The sequence below is a fragment of the Mercenaria mercenaria genome, chromosome 5 (assembly GCF_021730395.1).
Source record: "Mercenaria mercenaria strain notata chromosome 5, MADL_Memer_1, whole genome shotgun sequence".
Taxonomy (NCBI): Eukaryota; Metazoa; Mollusca; class Bivalvia; order Venerida; family Veneridae; genus Mercenaria; species Mercenaria mercenaria.
In genome coordinates this window covers 34,878,040-34,898,889 of record NC_069365.1, presented here as the reverse complement: position 1 = coordinate 34,898,889, position 20,850 = coordinate 34,878,040, and the positions used below count along the sequence as shown (strand labels likewise).

Sequence of the window (20,850 nt, the reverse complement as noted above, 5' to 3'; positions counted from 1 at the left end):
TGCATTCAAAATGAACATGCTTCTTGGGTTAATAATTTGAAATCTGAACGATATAAACTATAGTAATGTATGATGTTTTTGCTTTCTGAACTAGACATGTTTCTGTTAAATGTCCGTTTGTCAATGAAAGTTAACGAGTTGCCAGTCAAGTGAAATGTTGACTGGGTAACAGTTGAAAAAGCGGACATTGCCCGGGAACCTTCGGATGACATGTCAATGGCACTAAACTGGCTTTTTGTACGCAGGAGTGACTTATCACATATTGATCATGTTTAAATAGTAACCATGAAGGGGAACATTTTGTTCCACCGATACATTCCAGGTTATACGGCGTCACCCAAGCTTTAATAGAAACGGAAGGCTCTAGGTGCCCATTGCAGGCATTACTGCAGACACCAGTGAGGCAAAACCACTGAGCGTAGGTAAGCTAGCTGGATACTAGTAACTTCTTCACATGACGATCCCAACACGACTCGAATCTAAAGAGGTGAGCGGCCTTTACTACTTGGTCAGAAAAAGCCAACCCAAACTTTGCGACGAATATATATCGTTTTGTTCATGACGACATTTTGATTTCGGGACTACGTGAAAGATCAAGCGAACCTTGAAACCGAAAATGGTTTCGGATAACATGTAATCACTTATAAACACCTAGGCGTATGGACGCCAAACTAAATACGACTGTTGCTGGCTGTGGTCAGAACCCCAACTTGAGTGTCAGTTAGTTCCACCTATCATGTTACTATCTCAAATTGAAATATAATGGAACTGATATCAACTAGGTTCAGTGACCTCAGGAACGGTCTCCGATTAAGAAGTCGGGAATGTTTTGACCCTTGGCCTTCATTAGTCACAGAATAACTACCGGTGGTCAAAAGATGACCCCTATTGTTATCATTAGGTGCAAGTCAACCAAAATGTAATGCAAGTTGAAACAACGTGCTGGACTATAGGGGTCAGTATGCCAGTGACCTAGAGACTGAAAACGGTTCTCGTTGTGACACAGAGGCTGTAAACGGTTCTCGTTGTGACCTAGAGACTGTAAACGGTCGCTGTGACCTAGAGACTGAAAACGGTCGCTGTGACCTAGAGACTGAAAACGGTTCTCGTTGTGACCTAGAGACTGAAAACGGTTCTCGTTGTGACAGTGACTGAAAACGGTTCTCGTTGAACAATTTTGAGAACACTTGGGTCGTTGGCCTTCAATCCTCATACTCAGGATGATTACACAAGATGACACTTATTATCACTAGAACATCAGGACTCTGAAGTCCCCGCTTTATATAACAAGAGCTGTCGGAGGAAAGCAACGCTCGACTATTCAACAGCCTTGTCAGTTGAGTGAAAATAAAAGTTGAAAAGGGGAAATAATTTTGTAAAGTAATATGGATCCTGTGCATTGCATGTCAAATCATGACAGTGGACAAGTGTGTGATGTTTCAATCCATTCCCATTAGTGGGTACTGAGATACCAACTTACATATAAAACCTTAACCAAACATTTATGTCGAAAAAGGGGCATAATTTTGTAAAAAAGCAAAATAGAGTTATGGAACCTGTGCAATGTAAGTCAGTTTATCACAGTGAATAAGTGTGTGATGTTTCAATCCATTCCCATAAGTGGTTACTGAGATACCAGCTTACATATAAAAACTTAACCAAATCGGGACACGGACGCTGACGCTGACGCGGACGCCAACACATGAGTGAGTCCAATAGCTCTACCTATTCTTTGAATAGTCGAGCTAAAAACTTTGTCAATGTATAATTGATGTCTAACAGACTATTAAAGTTTAAGACATTGTGCTTAATATAAAATACATTTCGCAATGATTGTTGTCTATATATCAGCCTGTTGTACTTTAAGAATGTCTATAAAAATAATATATTGACAGAAAGTAGATTTATCAACGAGAGTCGTGTCAAATCAAAATACCAAATGTTAAGACACATTTAAAGTAGTAACGGTTGCTGCACATTGAATTTCCTCTGCATGTCCTTTATCCTTGTGTGAAACCCTTGAATATTTTATCAGTTTTGTTCCAGACAAGCATAATACGATATAATGAAGGAAAATTGGTCAACAAGAACTGTCACTGTAAGAGACATGTGTCCCGAAGCAGGCTTTGACACAAAAGCTTGATCAAGTAGATTTTTGAGTACCCGTAATCCAAACATGCGTAGTTTGAATGGTGTCATATGGATTATAAAAGAAAATGCAATAACGGGCGTTTAGCTCAAGGTGAGCATAACTTTGATCTCTGTCCTACTGCCCTTGAAATTGATAGGAGTCATCTGTTATAATCCAAACTAGCTTGGTTCATGAGCTAAAGCATTCTTTGGTTATCAACCAGAAACCGATTCGCAGCTCAAGTTCATCACGACCTTGATCTTTGACCTACCAACATCAAAACTGATAGTCATCTGCTGATCATGACCAACCTGCTAGGAAGTTTGTTTCCTGGTATGAAGCGTTCTCAGCAATTGATCGGAAACCAATCACTGCGACCTTGACCTTTTGGCAACTAAACGGGTCATCTGCGGCTGCCAGCCTACTAAGTCTGAGATTTGTGTGCCAAAACGTTCTTCACTTATCGATTCAGCTAAAGTTCACCGCGACCTTGACCTCTGAGCAACCAACTTCAAAACCGATACGCGTCATCAGTGCCTCAAGGCCAAACAGCACATCAAGATTCCGGTTCCTGCACAAGTGTTTTTCAGTTACCAGTCCAAATTCTGAGGGGCAGACAGATGGTTCGATTGCAATATGCCGTCCTTCAAGGACATACAAATGGGACGAATCTTTCACTGATTGATGTTGCGGATGGAATATCTGGCTCGAGGATAACTGTTTAGGCGGTAAAGAGGCTCTGCCGAGTTACCTAAAAACAGTCAACGAGAGCAAGATATTTTCATCCACATCTTCATCTAGTCGTAGATTCCTTTTTCGTGCATACCATAATCTTCAATTAATGGAAAAAAATAAAATAGATCTTTAAGCACTATTTTGTTATAGTAGCATATGAATTTACACATTCATTCACAAGATTCAGCATGTGGGTCATCTTAACAAACCGAGGTGTAAAATGAGTTTTTCCAGCACCGGAGGAACATGGGAAAATCCTGTCTTGCATGCAAGAATTATGGTTCTACAATGCACTTCCTCTACATACCTATTTATCAATAATCATTGTGTGAAATACGCTCCAAACCCTTGAACATTTCTTTGGTAATTGTAGAACAAGTATAAGAACAAGAATGATGTCAACATTGTAAGACATCTATCCTTTGAAAATGCTTTACAGAATAAATAGTCCACAACAGGCCCATGAAAAAAGATATCGGACAAGAAAGTAACAGCAATATCCGCATTTCTACTTCATGATGATGATGTACACCAAATTTCATTTTGACAACTGTAGGAGGTGGAGTACATAATGTTCCGAGGTAGCTGTAATAGTTCAAGATGTGGGACAGCTATTTTGAGTTTGAATCAATTTCCCTTCTGTGCTATCAGAAATATAGTGAAAATGCATCAAAATTAAACTAAAATTCTAAGTAAACTAGAACTGTCACAGGAGTGACTCATACCCCCACCATACGGTCTTGTCACAGAAGAATGGCAACCATAAGAAATCTTAAAAATACTTTGGAGTACTTCATCCTGGGCTTCCACATATAAGTAATACTAGTATAATACTAGTATATTAATACTAGTAAATATATTAAATCTCTAATATTAGAGATACACTAAAACTGAATTTAAAATAGTGTCTTACCGACCGATGTTACCACAGAAAAATGTTTTTACTTTTTACATAGGACTTATAATAAAAAAGTTAGAAAAATACCTAAAATATTGAAAATCTAAAAATAGGATTTCTAAAAATAGACTAATTCCTGGAATTTAAGGGGAAGAAACTCAGTACAAAAGTTAAAAAAAGGTTACTTCCCTTTGGCTCAGAGCCAATCAGAATGAGATATAGTGAAAATACATCAAAATTAACCTTAAATTCTAGGTAAAAGGGGACACAATTCAAGAAAAATTAGTGTCAGAGTTATGCACCTTGTGTCACATGATGTGGGTGATGAGGTGGAACATCTATTTTAAGTCTGAATCAAATCCATTCAGTAGTAACTGAGATATAGTGAAAATACATCAAAATTAACCTTAAATTTTAAGTAAAAAGGGACATAATTCATGAAAAATTGGTGTCAGAGTTATGCACCTTGTGTCACATGATGTGGGTGATGAGGTGGAACATCTATTTTAAGTTTGAATCAAATCCATTTTGTAATAATTGAGATATAGTGAAAATACATCAAAATCAACCTTAAATTTAAAGTAAAAGGGGACATAATTCATAAAAAAATTATGTCAGTAGTTAAGCACCTTATGTCACATCATCTGGGTGATGAGGTGGAACAACTATTTTAAGTTTTAATCAAATCCATTTAGTAATAACTGAGATATAGTGAAAATACAACAAAATTAACCTTAAATTCTAAGTAAAAGGGGACATAATTCATGAAAACTTGGTGTCAGAGTTATGCACCTTGTGTCACATGATGTGGGTGATGAGGTGGAACATCTATTTTAAGTTTGAATCAAATCCATTCAGTAGTAACTGAGATATAGTGAAAATACATCAAAATCAACCTTAAATTCTAAGTAAAAAGGGGCATAATTCATAAAAAATGGTGTCAGAGTTATGCACCTTGTGTCACATGATGTGGGTGATGAGGTGGAACATCTATTTTAAGTTTGAATCAAATCCATTTAGTAATAACTGAGATATAGTGAAAATACAACAAAATTAACCTTAAATTCTAAGTAAAAGGGGACATAATTCATGAAAACTTGGTGTCAAGAGTTATGCACCTTGTGTCACATGATGTGGGTGATAAGGTGGAACATGTATTTTAAGTTTGAATCAAATCCATTTGGTAATAACTAAGATAATAGATTTCGGGACGCGACGGGACGGGACGGGACGCGACAAAACTGACTCCTATATACCCCCCTCAAACATGTTTGGTGGGGGTATAAAAATGGCACATAATCCAGGACATATTTGTACCAGAGTTTACCATACCTCCCTAGCAGCCATGCTTTTTGGTGAATCAAAATTTTATGAAAATCTTGGTAAAGGGTTACCCAAACATTTGTGTGATGTGCAAGTATTATAAAATTGGGAAAGCAGTTTCTGTCAAGACTTTTAAAGTTTTCACTTTATAGTTTATACATATAGGGCAACATGACCACACTCCCATGCAACTATGATTTTAAACGACCACAAGTTTAGTTGTTCTATTTTTAGTTGCAATCAGGAAACTGTGAAATCATCAATATTCGCGTAGGACAAATTTTCATGGTTTTCATGTTTGAGCCAATCCACATAAACAATTAAACATTAATTTTTATGTTCACAAGCTGAAATCCACTTTTTCACTAACAGTTTTGACAAAACAACAACATTTTGTGCCAACGAAATAAGACGATGTCAAAGTAGTTTGAACAATCTTGGTAGACGGTTACGAAAAGATCGTTTGTGTGAAATCATTTTAAAATCAGATAGGCAGTTTCTGACCAGATTTTTTAATTTTCTAGAATATATACATAGGAAAAAGTGAACATGCTCCTAGAAAATTCCTGGTAGAGTGTCGCCATGGAAACACTTCTATATGAAACAATTTCAAAATCAGACCAGGGATTAAGGAAATGTTGTTTGAAGATTTTTTCCATTGTTAGCTCTGGCAAGGACGTAAATATTCACGTCCTTGGCTCTGGCAATCAAACTCTACGTTCAACAAAGTAGAACCGTTTAAGCGGACCACCCAAGAAACATCCAGACAGGTTTCATAAACTTCCACAAAACGTTTTTAGTAGTTTATTAATAAACAGACAAGTGATCACAATAAAATGGGAGATAATTCAAAAAGTATGCAAGGTAGAATTATGGTTCTTGTTCACTGCACTTCCTCTAAATGTCCTCTGTCAATGTGTGAAGATTCAACAAAATCCCTTGAAATTTATGGCCTTGACAATGAAGTGTCTTACACAACCAGCCATACAGAAAGATTAATATAGAAGTTCCACAACTGACAGTGCCTTAATAGGGTCATCTGTTTAAAATTGAAAAGTAATGCACAAGTGATAACAATGTGCTGGACTAGAGATCTCTATATCAAAGTGATCTCGAGACTGAAAATGGTTTCCAATTAACAAGCTGAGACTGATTTTGCCTGTGACCTTCAATTTTCATAAGATAATTGCCTGTGGTCAAAAGATAACACATATTTTTTATTAGAATCTTTCGGTTTATAAGTCACTGTAGCATTGGAGCTAAAACAGTTTTCCATTAATAACTGGAGAATAACTGGAGAATAACCCAACAGCAACTAAACTTCATAGGATGATAGCAAGTGATCAGTAAATGATCCCAATTGAATTTGGGGTCACAGGATCAGAAATACTTGATCACAGCATACTTGAAACTTGAGACTGAAACTTTCACAGGTATGTACCTTTACAAAATCTCTTGTCTGAATCAGTCACAAGTGTGCTTTCTGTGGAAAAAGCAGTGCCAGTGTAATATGGGCTGGCAGGAGCAATGTTTAAACTCGGAACCATTTAGCTTAAATGGCTGATAACTTATCCACAAAACCTGAGATATCTAAAATATAACTGCATACAGCATTATCTATTTTTATTTTTTTTTTTATTTCATTCTATTTCATTCAAATAACAAAACAAGCTGCTAATGCATGATTCATTTCTTCATTTTCTGTCTCTTGAGCAGGCTATTTCTTAATGCGATCTGAAAACAACAGCAAGAAAACTGTAAAATTCATTCAAAATTCACCATCAACTTTATATAAGTTGATGAAGCAAGCATAATAGAAAATACAGTTAAAGAAACAAAATTATACCTAAACCCTATTTTACATCTCAATGAAATGGAGAAAAATAACTTCCTTCTAAATGTCTTCTGTCACATAATCATGGAGAACATTGTCTTCCCCACTGATTTGGATCACAATGTCTTGCTATATAGTCTTTTCCTATATTTACAAAGCTAAGATAGCACATCCAAATTAATCAAACTAAGCAAAACAATATGAGCAGTCAAATTGTTTCCAAAACCAGCACTGGGATATTCTCAATATCCACTGATTGGATAATAAATAGAAACTAGATCTTGTAAATGCTTGCATTCCTTGCCATACAACTTTTTTTTTCAAAATTTCTTTTGTTGAGTCACACAGGCACGGCAGAGTTCATATACTTTTATTGGGAATGAAAACTTGTGTGTGCCCTTTTGGACATTTTTTAAGAGAGACAGGCACCTGGGTAGAACCACCAACCTTCTGCTATCCAACTGGATTGCATCTGCATTGTACTCAAAACCACAGAGGTGTGAAGCAAGAGATTCCAATTCAGCAACCTTAAACACTCTGCCATTGGGGCCACATTCCTTTCCATATAACATAAATGTTAACACTATACCTGTTTATCTCTAAATGATCTTTTCTTCTTTCTATTCATGACCTTGTGTTTGATCATGGTGTAGTTTTTGCCTCGTGCTTTATCCCTGTTTGTAGTGCTAGCATGGGGGTTCATCTTCTGAGGACCATGAGTATACTTAGGTCGATCTTCCCTCCCAGCCTGACAATATAAATATGCTAAAATATATTCAGGTAACTTTACTTGCCAATCTTCTACCAATTGAGACAAAAATGTAATTAACCCTAAACTGATCATATGTCTCTGAATAATCTGCTGTCAACAGGTTTTTTCCTAACTTTTCCATCAACCAGACCATCTCTTCAGTTTTATTATACTCAATGTTTTCCCACAAAAAAAAATCAAGATTACAAGTTTCATCAAGCCTGTGACCCAGTTTTGATAAAAATCAGGTATCTAGAATTTATAACAAAAGTTGTCATGGGAGACACCGCTCTTCACTATTTTGATGTAGAGCATACCTGAGGAAGCTACAGCTACCTCTGGAGTGAATAATGCCCATGATGTGGATGAAAATGTTGGATAACAGTGAAAGTCTGAGAAAAATCTATTAAGTACCGGTAATAACACAGACAGAGTGAGAAAGCACCAAAACATTAACTTAAAATCCTACATATAAATATAAAAGAGAAGAAATTCATGGAATATTTCTGCAAGAGTAATGCACCTTGTGTCATATGATACAGGTGATGATGTGGAACAACTATTTTAAGTTTTAATTAAATTTATTACGTAATAACCCAGCTATGAAGGTGAAAATAAATGAAAACTTTTACCTGAAATGTAAAGTAAAAGGGAGCTAAATTCATGAACAATCAGAGCCAGATTTATGGACTTTGTGTCATGTTATGTCAGTGATTATGAAAACTATTTTAAGTGTTTAAATCAAACCCATTTAGTAGAGACAGACTGAAAGTTAACCACAACTTCAAACTGAAACTAGAAAATGCTTTTGTAAAAAAGCGCATGTCTCCCCCAATGCAAAGTCCTATAGGCAAGAAGTCAATAGGGGTCAGGAGCGAAAGTCAAAGAGACTCTGATGGTTGGCTGCAATAGGGATTATCTACTTGGCATGTCCAGTCATCCCGCTAAATTTCAACACTCTTGGCCTAGTGGTTCTCAAGTCACTGTTCAGGCTCCTATGACCTTGACCTTTGATCAAGTGACCTCAAAATAAATAGGGGTCATCTACTCTGCATGTCCAATCATTCTATTAAGTTTCAACATTGTAGGTCAAGTGGTTCTCAAGTTATTTCCAAAAAATGATTTTACATGAACAGGCCACTGTGACCTTGACCTTTAATAGACTGACCCTAAAATCAATAGAGGTCATCTACTCTGCATGTTCAATCATCCTATAAAGTTTCAACATTCTGGGTCAAGTGGTTCTCAAGTTATTGATCGGAACTGGTTATCAATCTTCAGGCCCCTGTGACCTTGACCTTTAACGGAGTGACCCCAAAAACAATAGGGGTCATTTACTCTGCATGAACAATCATCCTATGAAGTTTCAACATTCTGGGTCGAGAGATTTTCAAGTTATTGATTGGAAATGGTTTTCCATGTTCAGGCCCCTGTGGCCTTGACCTTTAACAGAGTGACCCTAAAATCGTTAGGGGTCATCTACTCTGCATGACCAATCATCCTATGAAGTTTCATCATTCTGGGTCAAGTGGTTCTCAAGTTACTGACCGGAAATGATTTTCAATGTTCAGGCCCCTGTGACCTTGACCTTTCACAGAGTGACCCCAAAATTGTTAGAGGTCATCTACTCTGCATGACCAATCATCCTATTAAGTTTCAACATTCTGGGTCAAGTGGTTCTCAAGTTACTGACCGGAAATGATTTTCAATGGTCAGGCCCCTGTGACCTTGACCTTTCACAGAGTGACCCCAAAATCGATAGGGGTCATCTACTCTGCATGACCAATCATCCTATGAAGTTTCAACATTCTGGGTCAAGTGGTTCTCTAGTTATTGACCGGAAATGGTTTTCCATGTTCAGGCCCCTGTGACCTTGACCTTTGAGGGAGTGACCCCAAAATCAATAGGGGTCATCTACTTTGCATGTACAATCATTCTATTAAGTTTCAACATTCTGGGTCAAGTGGTTCTCTAGTTATTGATCGGAAATGGTTTTCCATGTTCAGGCCCCTGTGACCTTGACCTTTGACAAAGTGACCCCAAAATCAATATATTTATAGATTGCTTGGGTTTTCCGAAATTAACAAAAATGGAAATAGATTCGATTGTTGGCTCCTTATGGTGGCATAAGCACCGAGGTATTTTCTTCAGATAGTATTTCGTTTAAAATGGTAACATGAGTAAATCACTGCTGTTATGTAGTTCGACCCCGAGGATAGTTTAACACTTTGAATATGCATGAAAACATGTTTCTAGAAGGCGAAGAAGACAGATGGACATAATCAGTTTTTTTTGGTACAACTGTCAACATCAAACAAGAGGACCATGATGGTCCTGAATCGCTCACCTCTTCCCACATGACCCAGTTTTGAGTATGACGTCGTTTTTCTATTATTTGACAAAGTGACCTAGTTTTTGAGCTCATGTGACCCAGTTTTGAACTTGACCTAGATATTATCAAGATAAAAATTCTGACCAATTTTCATGAAGATCCATTGAAAAATATGGTCTCTAGAGGGGTCACAAGGTTTTTCTATTATTTGACCTATTGACCTAGTTTTCGAAGGTACGTGACCCTGTTTTGAACTTTACCTAGATATCATCAAGGTGAACATTCTCACTGATTTTCATGAAGATCTCATGAAAAATATGGCCTCTAGAGAGGTCACAAGGTTTTTCTATTTTTATACCTACTGGCCTAGTTTTTGACCGCACGTGACCCAGTTTCGAAACTGATCTAGATATCATCAAGATGAACATTCAGATCAATTTTCATGAAGATCCATTGAAAACTATGGCCTCTAGAGAGGTCACAAGGTTTTAATAATTTTAGACCTACTGACCTAGTTTTTGACCGCAGTTGACCCAGTATCAAACTTGAACTAGATATCATCAAGATGAACATTCAGACCAACTTTCATACAGATCCCATGGAAAGTATGGCCTCTAGAGAGGTCACAAGGTTTATTTATTATTTGACCTAATGACCCAGTTTTTTAAGGCACGTGACCCAGTTTCAAACTTGACCTAGATATCATCAAGGTGAACATTCTGACCAATTTTCATGAAGATCCATTCAAGGGTATGGCCTCTAGAGAGGTCACAATGTTTTTCTATTTCAAGACCTACTGACCTAGTTTTTGATTGCAGTTGACCCAGTTTCAAACCTGGCCTATAAATCATCAAGATAAACATTCACACCAACTTTCATACAGATCCCATGAAAAATATGGCCTCTAGAGAGGTCACAACGTTTTTCATTATTTGACCTACTGACCTATTTTTTGACGGCACGTGACCCACTTTCGAACTTGATCTAGATATCATCAAGGTGAACATTCTGACCAATCTTTATGGAGATCCATTCACAAGTATGGCCTCTACAGAGATCACACGTTTTTTCTATTTTTAGACCTACTGACCTAGTTTTTGACCGCACATGACCCTGTTTCGAACTCGACCCAGATATCATCAAGATGAACATTCTGACCAACTTTCATACAGATTCCATGAAAAATATGGCCTTTAGAGAGGTCACAAAGTTTTTCTATTATTTGACCTACTGACCTAGTTTTTGAAGGCACATGACCCACTTTCGAACTTGACCTAGATATCATCAAGGTGAACATTCTGACCAATTTTCATGAAGATCTCATGAAATATATGGTCTCTAGAGAGGTCACAAGGTTATTCTATTTTTAGACCTACTGACCTAGTTTTTAAACACATGTGACCCAGTTTCGAACTTGACCTAGATATCATCAAGATGAACATTTAGACCAACTTTCATACAGATCCCATGAAAAATATGGCCTTTAGAGAGGTCACAAGGTTTTTCTATTATTTGACCTACTGACCTAGTTTTTGACGGCACGTGAACCAGTTTCGAACTTGACCTAGATATCATCAAGGTGAACGTTCTGACCAATTTTCATGAAGATCCTGTGAAATATATGGCCTCTAGAGAGGTCACAAGGTTTTTCTATTTTTAGATCTACTGACCTAGTTTTTGACGGCACGTGACCCAGTTTCGAACTTGACCTAGATATCATCAAGGTGAACATTCTGACCAATTTTCATGAAGATCTTGTGAAATATATGGCCTCTAGAGAGGTCACAAGGTTTTTCTATTTTTAGACCTACTGACCTAGTTTTTGACGGCACGTGACCCAGTTTCGAACTTGACCTAGATATCATCAAGATGAACATTCTGACCAACTTTCATGAAGATCCCACAAAAAATGTGACCTCTAGAGTGGTCACAAGCAAAAGTTTACGGACGGACGGACGGACGCACGCACGGACGGACGACGGACGCTGCATGATCACAAAAGCTCACCTTGTCACTATGTGACAGGTGAGCTAATAAAAACAAGCAAATTCGATGAATTGGAATCCCCTGCCGAAAGGGTCAGAGTTGAGGAACGGCAAAATAATATATCCTGCAAAAAGTTAAGAATGTTACCAAGAAGCAAATAATTTCATTAGTCAAATCAAATTAAAAGAAAATGAATGGTTTGTTTGGGTGGTGGGGGGTGAGGATACAACAGTTTACATGTTGATTATAAATATTGGTAGAAAACGAACAAGAGCTGTCCGTAAGACAGCCAAGCTCGACTATTCGAAATATTGTCACAGAAGCAGGAAAATATTACCCAAAAAGGTTAAATATCAAAAGAGTTTTAAGTTCAAAAGGGGGAATAATTTGACCAAAATGCATATCAGTTATGGGACTTGCTGCTCTTAACTAGTTTTATAACCTCGAAGGCACATGTGAAGTTTCAATTCAATATCTGCAATAGTTTTGGAGATAGAAACTTGCATGTAAAACTTTAACCAGAATTTTCAAAGTCCAAAAGGGGGCATAATTTGCCCAAAATACATGCCAGAGTTATGGGACTTGATCCAGTGAGGTTAGTAATTGATCTAGAAAAAGAAAAAGTAAGTTTCAAATCTATATGCCTTTTAGAAATAGCTGTATGTACTTGCACGCAAAACTTTAACCAGAATTTTCTAAGTTCAAAGGGGCATAATTTGGCCAAAATGAAGGTCAGAGTTATGGGACTTGCTGCTATCAACTAGTTTTATAACCCGGAAGACACATGTGAAGTTTCAAATCAATATCTGCATTAGTTTTGGAGATAATAACTTGCATGTAAAACTTTAACCAAAATATTCTAAGTTTAAAAGGGGGCATAATTTGCTCGAAAAACATGTCAGAGTTATGGGACTTGACCCAGTGAGGTTGGTAATTGATCTAGAAAAAGAAAAAATAAGTTTCAAATCTATATGCCTTTTAGAAATAGCTGTATGTACTTGCACGCAAAACTTTAACCAGAATTTTCTATGTCTTAAAGGGGGCATAATTTGGCCAAAATGAAGGTCAGAGTTATGGGACTTGCTGCTATCAACTAGTTTTATAACCCCGAAGACACATGTGAAGTTTCAAATCAATATCTGCATTAGTTTTGGAGATAGTCACTTGCATGTAAAACTTTAACCAAAATTTTCTAAGTCTAAAAGGGGGCATAATTTGCTCAAAATACATGTCAGAGTTATGGGTCTTGACCCAGTGAGGTTGGTAATTGATCTAGAGAAAAGAAAAAATAAGTTTCAAATCTATATGCCTTTTAGAAATAGCTGTATGTACTTGCACGCAAAACTTTAACCAGAATTTTCTAAGTCTTAAAGGGGGCATAATTTGGCCAAAATGAAGGTCAGAGTTACGGGACTTGCTGCTATCAACTAGTTTTTTAACCCCGAAGACACATGTGAAGTTTCAAATCAATATCTGCATCAGTTTTGGAGATAGTCACTTGCATGTAAAACTTTAACCAAAATTTTCTAAGTCCAAAAGGGGGCATAATTTGCTCAAAATACATGTCAGAGTTATGGGACTTGACCCAGAGAGGTTGGTAATTGACCTAGAAAAAGAAAAAATAAGTTTCAAAGCTATATGCCTTTAATTGATGGCTGTATGTACTTGCATGCAAAAACTTAACCAAGGTGTGACGCCGACGCCGACGCCGACGCCAGGGTGAGTAGAATAGCTAGACTATTCTTCGAATAGTCGAGCTAAAAATGAAAAAAAAAAAAAAAAAAAAAAAAAAGGGGGGGGGGGGGGGGGGGGGGGGGGGGGGGGGGGGGGGGGAGGGGGGTGACCACTGTAAGGTGGTGACCAGGTGTAGGTACACAACATCACATGTTTATAATAAATGTGCATGGAAAAGAATGGAAGAAGTTTAATGAAATTCTTCCAATTGGTTGGTTTGTTATGTACAGATCTGTGGATTTTTAAACAATTAAAGGGCAAAAACTAAATGGAAAATTGACCAATCGAAAAAAAACTTGAAGGGCAACGTCGCAGTATCTTGGTTCATGTCTGTTTCAAGTTTGATGAAATTCTACCTGCTAGTTACTGAGAAATGGCTGCAGACGGACATTTTTCATTAAATCAAGGGCAATAACTCTGAGGGAAATTGACCTATCAAAAAAAAAACTTGACGGGTATCAGCGCAGTATCTTGGTTCATGTCTATTTCAAATTTGATGAAATTCTACCTGTTAGTTACTGAGAAATGGCTGCAGACAGACATTTTTTATTAAATCAAGGGCAATAACTCTGAGGGAAATTGACCAATCAAAAAAAAAAACTTGACGGGCATCATCGCAGTATGTTGGTTCATGTTTATTTCAAGTTTCATGAAATTCTACCAAGTAGTTACTGAGAAATGGCTGCGGACGGACGGACGGACTGACTGACGGACGGACAACGCCATTTCAATACCCCCCTCCCGATTTCATCGGCGGGGGATAATAATCAGTCTTTGAAATATCTATCCGGTGACTATTCCACCTTGTTGTTTGATGTAGTGCATTTCATTACCCCTTTTGAGCCTCAAAATATCCATGTTTTACGTCAGATTGTTTGAGTTTTTTAAATTTTCGGAACACAAATGAGCTGAAGTTTTATTGGGGCAAATTTCATGTTTTTGTGTTCATTTTTTATAAAACGGCAATGGAAAACCCCTGATTTCTGTCTGGTGACTGGTCGGCACCCAGTAGGCAATGCTACATGTCAAATATCTAAGCTCTAGGCCTTCTGGTTTATTTTTAGAATTTTTTTTGAAGATTTTCCGATGTACAATTAAGTTTCCGCTGGGGCGGGGTCATGATTTGAACAAAGTTTGTAGAAGTCTACTAGGCAATGTTACATATCAAATATCTAGGCCTTCTGGTTTATTTTAAGCAAATTTATGAAGATTTCCCTATGTACAATCAAGTAACCCCTGGGGCTGGGTCAATTTGACCTTGGGGGGTCAAGATTTGAACAAATTTTGTAGAGGTCCACTAGGCAATGCTACATGTCAAATATCTAAGCTTTAGGCCTTCTGGTTTATTTTTAGAAAATTCTGAAGATTTTTCTATGTACAATCAAGTAACCCCATGGGGCGGGGTCAATTTGACCCCAGGGGTCATGATTTGAATAAATTTTGTAGAGGTCCACTAGGCAATGCTACATCTTAAATATCTAAGCTCTAGGCCTTCTGGTTTATTTTTAGAAATTTTTTGAAGATTTTCCTATGTAAAATCAAGTGACCCCTGGGGCGGGGTCAATTTTGACCCCGGGGCTCATGATTGGAACAAATTTTGTAGAGGTCCACTAGGCAATGCTACATGTCAAATATCTAAGCTCTAGGCCTTCTGGTTTATTTTTAAATTTTTTTTGAAGATTTTCCTACAGAAATCTATGTAAAATCAAGTGACTCTGGGGCGGGGTCAATTTTGACCCCGGGGTCATGATTTGAAGAAACTTGGTAGAGGTCCACTAGGGAATGCTTCACACCAAATATCTAAGCTCTAGGGCTTCTGGTTTTTGAGAAGAAGATTTTTAAAGTTCTTCCTTTCGGTTGCCATGGCAACCAGAGTTCTGCATGGAATTCAATTCTTTGAATAATTTTTGTAGAGCTTCACCCAAGGAACATTCCTCTGAAGTTTGGATGAAATTGGCCTAGCGGTTTACGAGGAGATGTCGTTTAAAGTAAAAGTTTACGGACGGACAACGGACGACGGACTTTGGCTCAGGTGAGCTAAAAAGGGGACATAATTCATAAAAACTTGTTGCCAGAGTTATGGACCTTGTGTGATATGATGTGGATGATGGTCTGTAACAACTATTAGGTGTAGTGAAAAAGCATCTGAATTAACATGAAATTCTTATTAAATGGGGACATAGTTCTAGAAATATTGGTGCCAGAGTTATATACCTTAAATTATAGGATGTTGGTGATGATGTGGAACAACAAGTTTAAATCTGAATTAAACCCATTCTGTAATAGCTGAAATAAAGTGACAATGCATCAAAATGAACATAAAATTCTAAGTAAAAAGAGGATATAATTCATGAAAAATTGTTACCAGAGTTATGGAACGTGTGTAATAAGATGTTGAAGATGAATTGTATTGAGCTTGAATCAAATCCAGAACAGTGATAGAGTGAAAGTACATCAAAACTCTAAGAAATGAGGGGGGATAATTCATGAAGTATTTGTGCGACAGTTCTGGCCCTTGTGTCATATGATGTGGGTAATACTTAAAGTTTGAAGCAAATGGATCAAGTAATAACAGTGGTAAAGTGAAAGTGCATAAAAAACTAACCAAAGGGCAGATGCCGGGGCGAGCAAGATAGCTCTGCATATACTTAATGTAGTCAAGCTAAAAATAAATTATTAACATTGATTTGTCATTACACTACCCTCATTAAGTACAGAATACAAAACAGGTTATCAAAGAACAAATAGTTACCATGACAGTAGCAAGCCTTGACTCTTTATCATGCATTCTTTTCTTATGTACATTCTCTATCATAGACAGCTTCAGTAACTCTCCCCTGAAATAAAACATTGTTTGTACTTTTTTATTGGGTTTATTGAGACACACTGACACATTTTAGATCATATGTGCCGTGCCATGAGAAAACCAACATAGTGGCTTTGAGACCAGCATGGATCCAGACCAGCCTGCGCAGTCTGGTCAGGACCCATGCTGTTTGCTAACTGTTTCTCTAATTCCAATAGCATTTGAAAGCGAACAGCATGGATCCTGACCAGACTGCAGGGATGCGCAGGCTGGTCTGGATCCATGCTGGTCGCAAAGCCACTATGTTGGTTTTCTCATGGCGCGGATTAATTATTATTACGGTGATTTTTTAAGCTTTTGATATGGGGGAAGACCCCAGGTAACCCTCTAGGGATTGTTTCAAGCATGACCAGACACCTAGACAGAACTACCAACCTTACATAAGCCAGCTGGATAGCTTTCTCACATGAAAAATTCTATGCCTCAAGTGATATTCTGAACCCACACTGGTGTGGGCCAAGTGATTTAAAGTCAGTGACCTTAGCCGCTTGGCCATTGTTTGTATATACATTGAATGGAACCTATCTGATGGCATGCTTGACAAATTTTAATAATACATATGATATAATTCTTAATTATTCCAAAATTATTGCAGACTGCTTTAAACTTACACATTAATACTACTATCAAGAATAATATGACATTCTCAACTTATTCTATTTCTTTTCCCCATGTTCAACTTTCCTTATTTCATTAACAAATGCATGTATTTTTCAGTGTGAGGAATACATGTATAATTATGTGCATACAAAAGTGCCCTTTTCTACTGAGATCAAAATGTACCCTAAGTAAATGTAGATCTATAATTACTAATGAGGCTGTGTGAACTTGTAGGTAATCAGTATGTACTAGAAACTGTGTACATGTTTTACAGTCTATACATGTGATTTGTTAGTGTGTACATGTGTTACAGTCTATACATGTAACCTGATAGTGAATACATGTGTTTCACTGCTCACACTTTTGGTTAGTTACTGTGTACACGAGTAACACTGCACAAAAACTTATTTAATTAAAACTTAGTTAGTGTGTTTATAAGATACTTTACAAACACATAATTAGTAGTGAGTACATGTGCTACACTGAAGAAATAAGTATGTTCATGTTTACACTGTATACCTATCATAAGTCAGTGTATATACATGCACTACATATCACATCCGTAATTAATGTTTTAACATGTTTTAGACTGAACACGCATAATGTTTTCTTAGTGTATACATATATAACCCTGCATGAACAAAAGTTAGTGTGTACAGGTGTTGTGTACATGTGTTACTGTGTACAACAGTTACTATGAATATGAATATCTCGAAACAAGATAAACCTTTCTTCCTCCTCTTCCTCCTGTTCTCTTTTTCTCTTATTTTTCCCTCCTGATTTCATTCCTTCTGTCTCTCTGGCAGCTTGTCTCTTCTGTAACATTTTAAATTCCTCCTGTGTAAGGATACGTGACGTAGATATCGTCATGGCTTTCTTCTCTTGTTCTTCTTTACTCTCTGGTACTGATGAATTATCCATCTGTATGCAAATATTTAGATCCAAATTATATTTTCACCACAGGACAATTATTTTAGACCAAAATTAATGGGATAAAAATAGCGAAAATGCAATACTTTTCACAATTTTCTGTTTGAAGTAAACTCCTTGATACTAAGTTTTTGTTCTCATTTAAAATTATCTCATCAAGAAGGATAGGTATATGAAATGATGCTTTCTTTACATCACAAAAAGAAAAGGAACAGTTGTATCCTGGGGTTCATGCAGTCAGGTGATATGTGAAATTCATGAAATTTTTAAGGTTTACTACAAAAAACTTATGACTATTTATGAGAACTAGCTACCTTCACTCAATTAAATGATGTCTAATGCTTTATACTAATTTTTCAAGACCTATTAATTGTTTTCTTTAATAAAATATACATTCATGTAAATATAATTGCTTTCTGATGGACAGTCTGATGTACCTGATGAGGTTACATCAAGCCCAGCAGAAACTAACTAAAGAAGTTGTGGTTTCTTTAACCTTTGAATCTGCTTTAGTAAGGTTATTTATGAATGTACCAGTTATCGACTGTCATTATCTGGATTCATCATTCTCCCTTGGCATGTGACTGTAAAGCACATTCACCAACAAAGTGAGAACTAAAGTGGAGACTGTTTTCAATCACCTAAATGTAGCCTTTCTGACACCCTATCACTTACCTCCAAACTGGAAGATGATAAAAATATATCAATCCTACAGAACTGTCATCATCATCATCATCATTATCATCATCATCATCACTATCATCATCATCAATAAATCCCCACCTAATTAAAAACACAATTTACCTCCTCATCAGAAGAATGATGAACATCTACCCACTCTCCATCACTGTCATCATCATCATCACTACATGATTCCCATCCATCACCTTCTTGTTTATCCTCCTCCTCCTCATCATTGCCGTCCTTATCTGGTAAAGCTTCTGTACCTGTATTATTTGATAATATTATGTTAAATTAAGGTAAATAGAGCATGTAGTTTAGCTTTTAGCTCAATGGATTTAGTGGCAAATTAATCTGAACAGGAACCCAACACTGTACTACATGGTTTTAAGTCAATTTCTCAAGGAAAATGTTATTCAACAAAAATTTGAGATGCAAAACTTACCATAAAACTGATACGGTATAATAGTAAAGCTTAAAGATGATATTTACTTGATAAAATCAACAGCTAATTAATTAATGGTTTACCTTGTAAGTACGTTCTTGTGTCTTTCTCAGCATACTGTAACACCTTCAAGTCTTTAGTAGCTTCTGTAGGTCTTCCCTGAAAATAGTTCCCAATATTCCCTCAACCATAAGCAACTCTTATTAACTAATGTCTATACCACACTTCACATTATTGTCCACAAAAAAGTGAAGCGATTGTGTTCGAGCCACATAAAAATGGTGTTTACTTGTAGCAGTGAGTACTATGCCAAATTCACTGGAATATGTGGTAGACATGTGACACGATACCCCATCCAGTCACATTATACTGATACTGCAATGACCAGTCCTTGAGCTATCCTTTAGATGCTAAGTGCAATGTGAGGAAGGTACCAGAACCATATTTCTGGGATTTACTATGGCATGGCCAAGACGTGAACCCTAAACCTTCCATCTTCGAAGCAGGCATTCAACTATTCGGCTTCCGAGGCAGTTATTATGCAGAAATGCCTATCCAGAAGTCCAATCCAGAAAAAATATGCTACATTCAAAAAGCCTGATATATGGGTTGGATTTTAAGTTGAACAAACATGGACTATCCAGCATTGTGAAGAAATACCCGAAGTTCCTCTACTTATTATTTCAGGGATGAGAGAGCATGTAGGAAAAGCTACCAAACTTCCATAAACCAGAAGCATATCCGGCATAACAGAATTCTACACTATAGGTGGGGTTTTGAACCAAAAGTAGTAAGAGGCCAATTCATTTGTTTTAACTAGCTTTAATCACTTAGTCACAGAGGCAGGCAATGAAAATGCAAGAAAGATTAAATACCTTGTCTTTTCTGTGTAGTATATCCGGATTGATCTTTCTGTATAACTGGATAAGTGATCTAGATGCCATCATTACAGCTGCAAAACAAGAGTATATTATCATATAACAACAATGTGTCTTTAGTGGTGTTGGCATGACTAAACCTTTAATGGCCAGAGGGTGTGACCAAACTGTTGATTTAGGTTTAAGTGGGCAAGTAACAAGTGAAAGCACTGTTAATTACTATATACCTAAATGTTACTTCAGGTTACAGGAATTTTGGTTGCATAATTTTGTTATTATTTAAGATAAGGTATATGGTAACCAACTACAATTACAGAATGACAGTTTATAGTTATAAATTTTGAGTTTTGTAAAAAGTCTTAAAACTCCACCAGTTACTGACTGGTTGTTTCCTAGCAAATGTGTTGACATGAACAAAACGAATATGCCTATTCTTCTAGATGGAGAGCATAACAACTACTATCTCTTGTTGGCACTGTCCGATTGTAAAATGCCTGCAGTCTAGATGTAGTACTTTCCATCAAACTATAACAAAATTTAATAATAAATGTAATAATTACCGTGTTTGGTTTTTCGTGTTTCTATCAAAATTGAACAGCACAACTTACATTTATCTCTATGATTTTTATACTGTGCTAGATCCTGAATCAAATCTTCCGACATAGCCAGTGGACAGCGACAGCATATCTCCCTCATAGCATTTAAACTGAATAGAAAATGTTTAAA

General features: G+C 36.8%; 1 protein-coding gene across 5 annotated transcripts in view; it reads right to left on the bottom strand.

Annotated features, from left to right (window-relative positions):
* Positions 1-6,708: 6,708 nt before the first annotated feature.
* The window catches only part of LOC123556797 (protein SDA1 homolog), a 33,849-nt gene continuing 19,707 nt past the window's right edge, over positions 6,709-20,850 (bottom strand). For all 5 annotated transcript variants that reach the window (XM_053543159.1, XM_053543155.1, XM_053543156.1 and 2 more), the window contains 8 exons: positions 20,733-20,830; positions 20,122-20,198; positions 19,330-19,405; positions 18,925-19,067; positions 17,918-18,111; positions 16,477-16,561; positions 7,511-7,669; positions 6,709-6,821 (listed from right to left, as the gene is read on the bottom strand). In XM_053543159.1, coding sequence (XP_053399134.1) covers positions 6,774-6,821; positions 7,511-7,669; positions 16,477-16,561; positions 17,918-18,111; positions 18,925-19,067; positions 19,330-19,405; positions 20,122-20,198; positions 20,733-20,830 — 880 coding nt within the window. In that variant the 3' untranslated portion in view covers positions 6,709-6,773. The remainder of the gene's footprint in view (positions 6,822-7,510; positions 7,670-16,476; positions 16,562-17,917; positions 18,112-18,924; positions 19,068-19,329; positions 19,406-20,121; positions 20,199-20,732; positions 20,831-20,850) is intronic.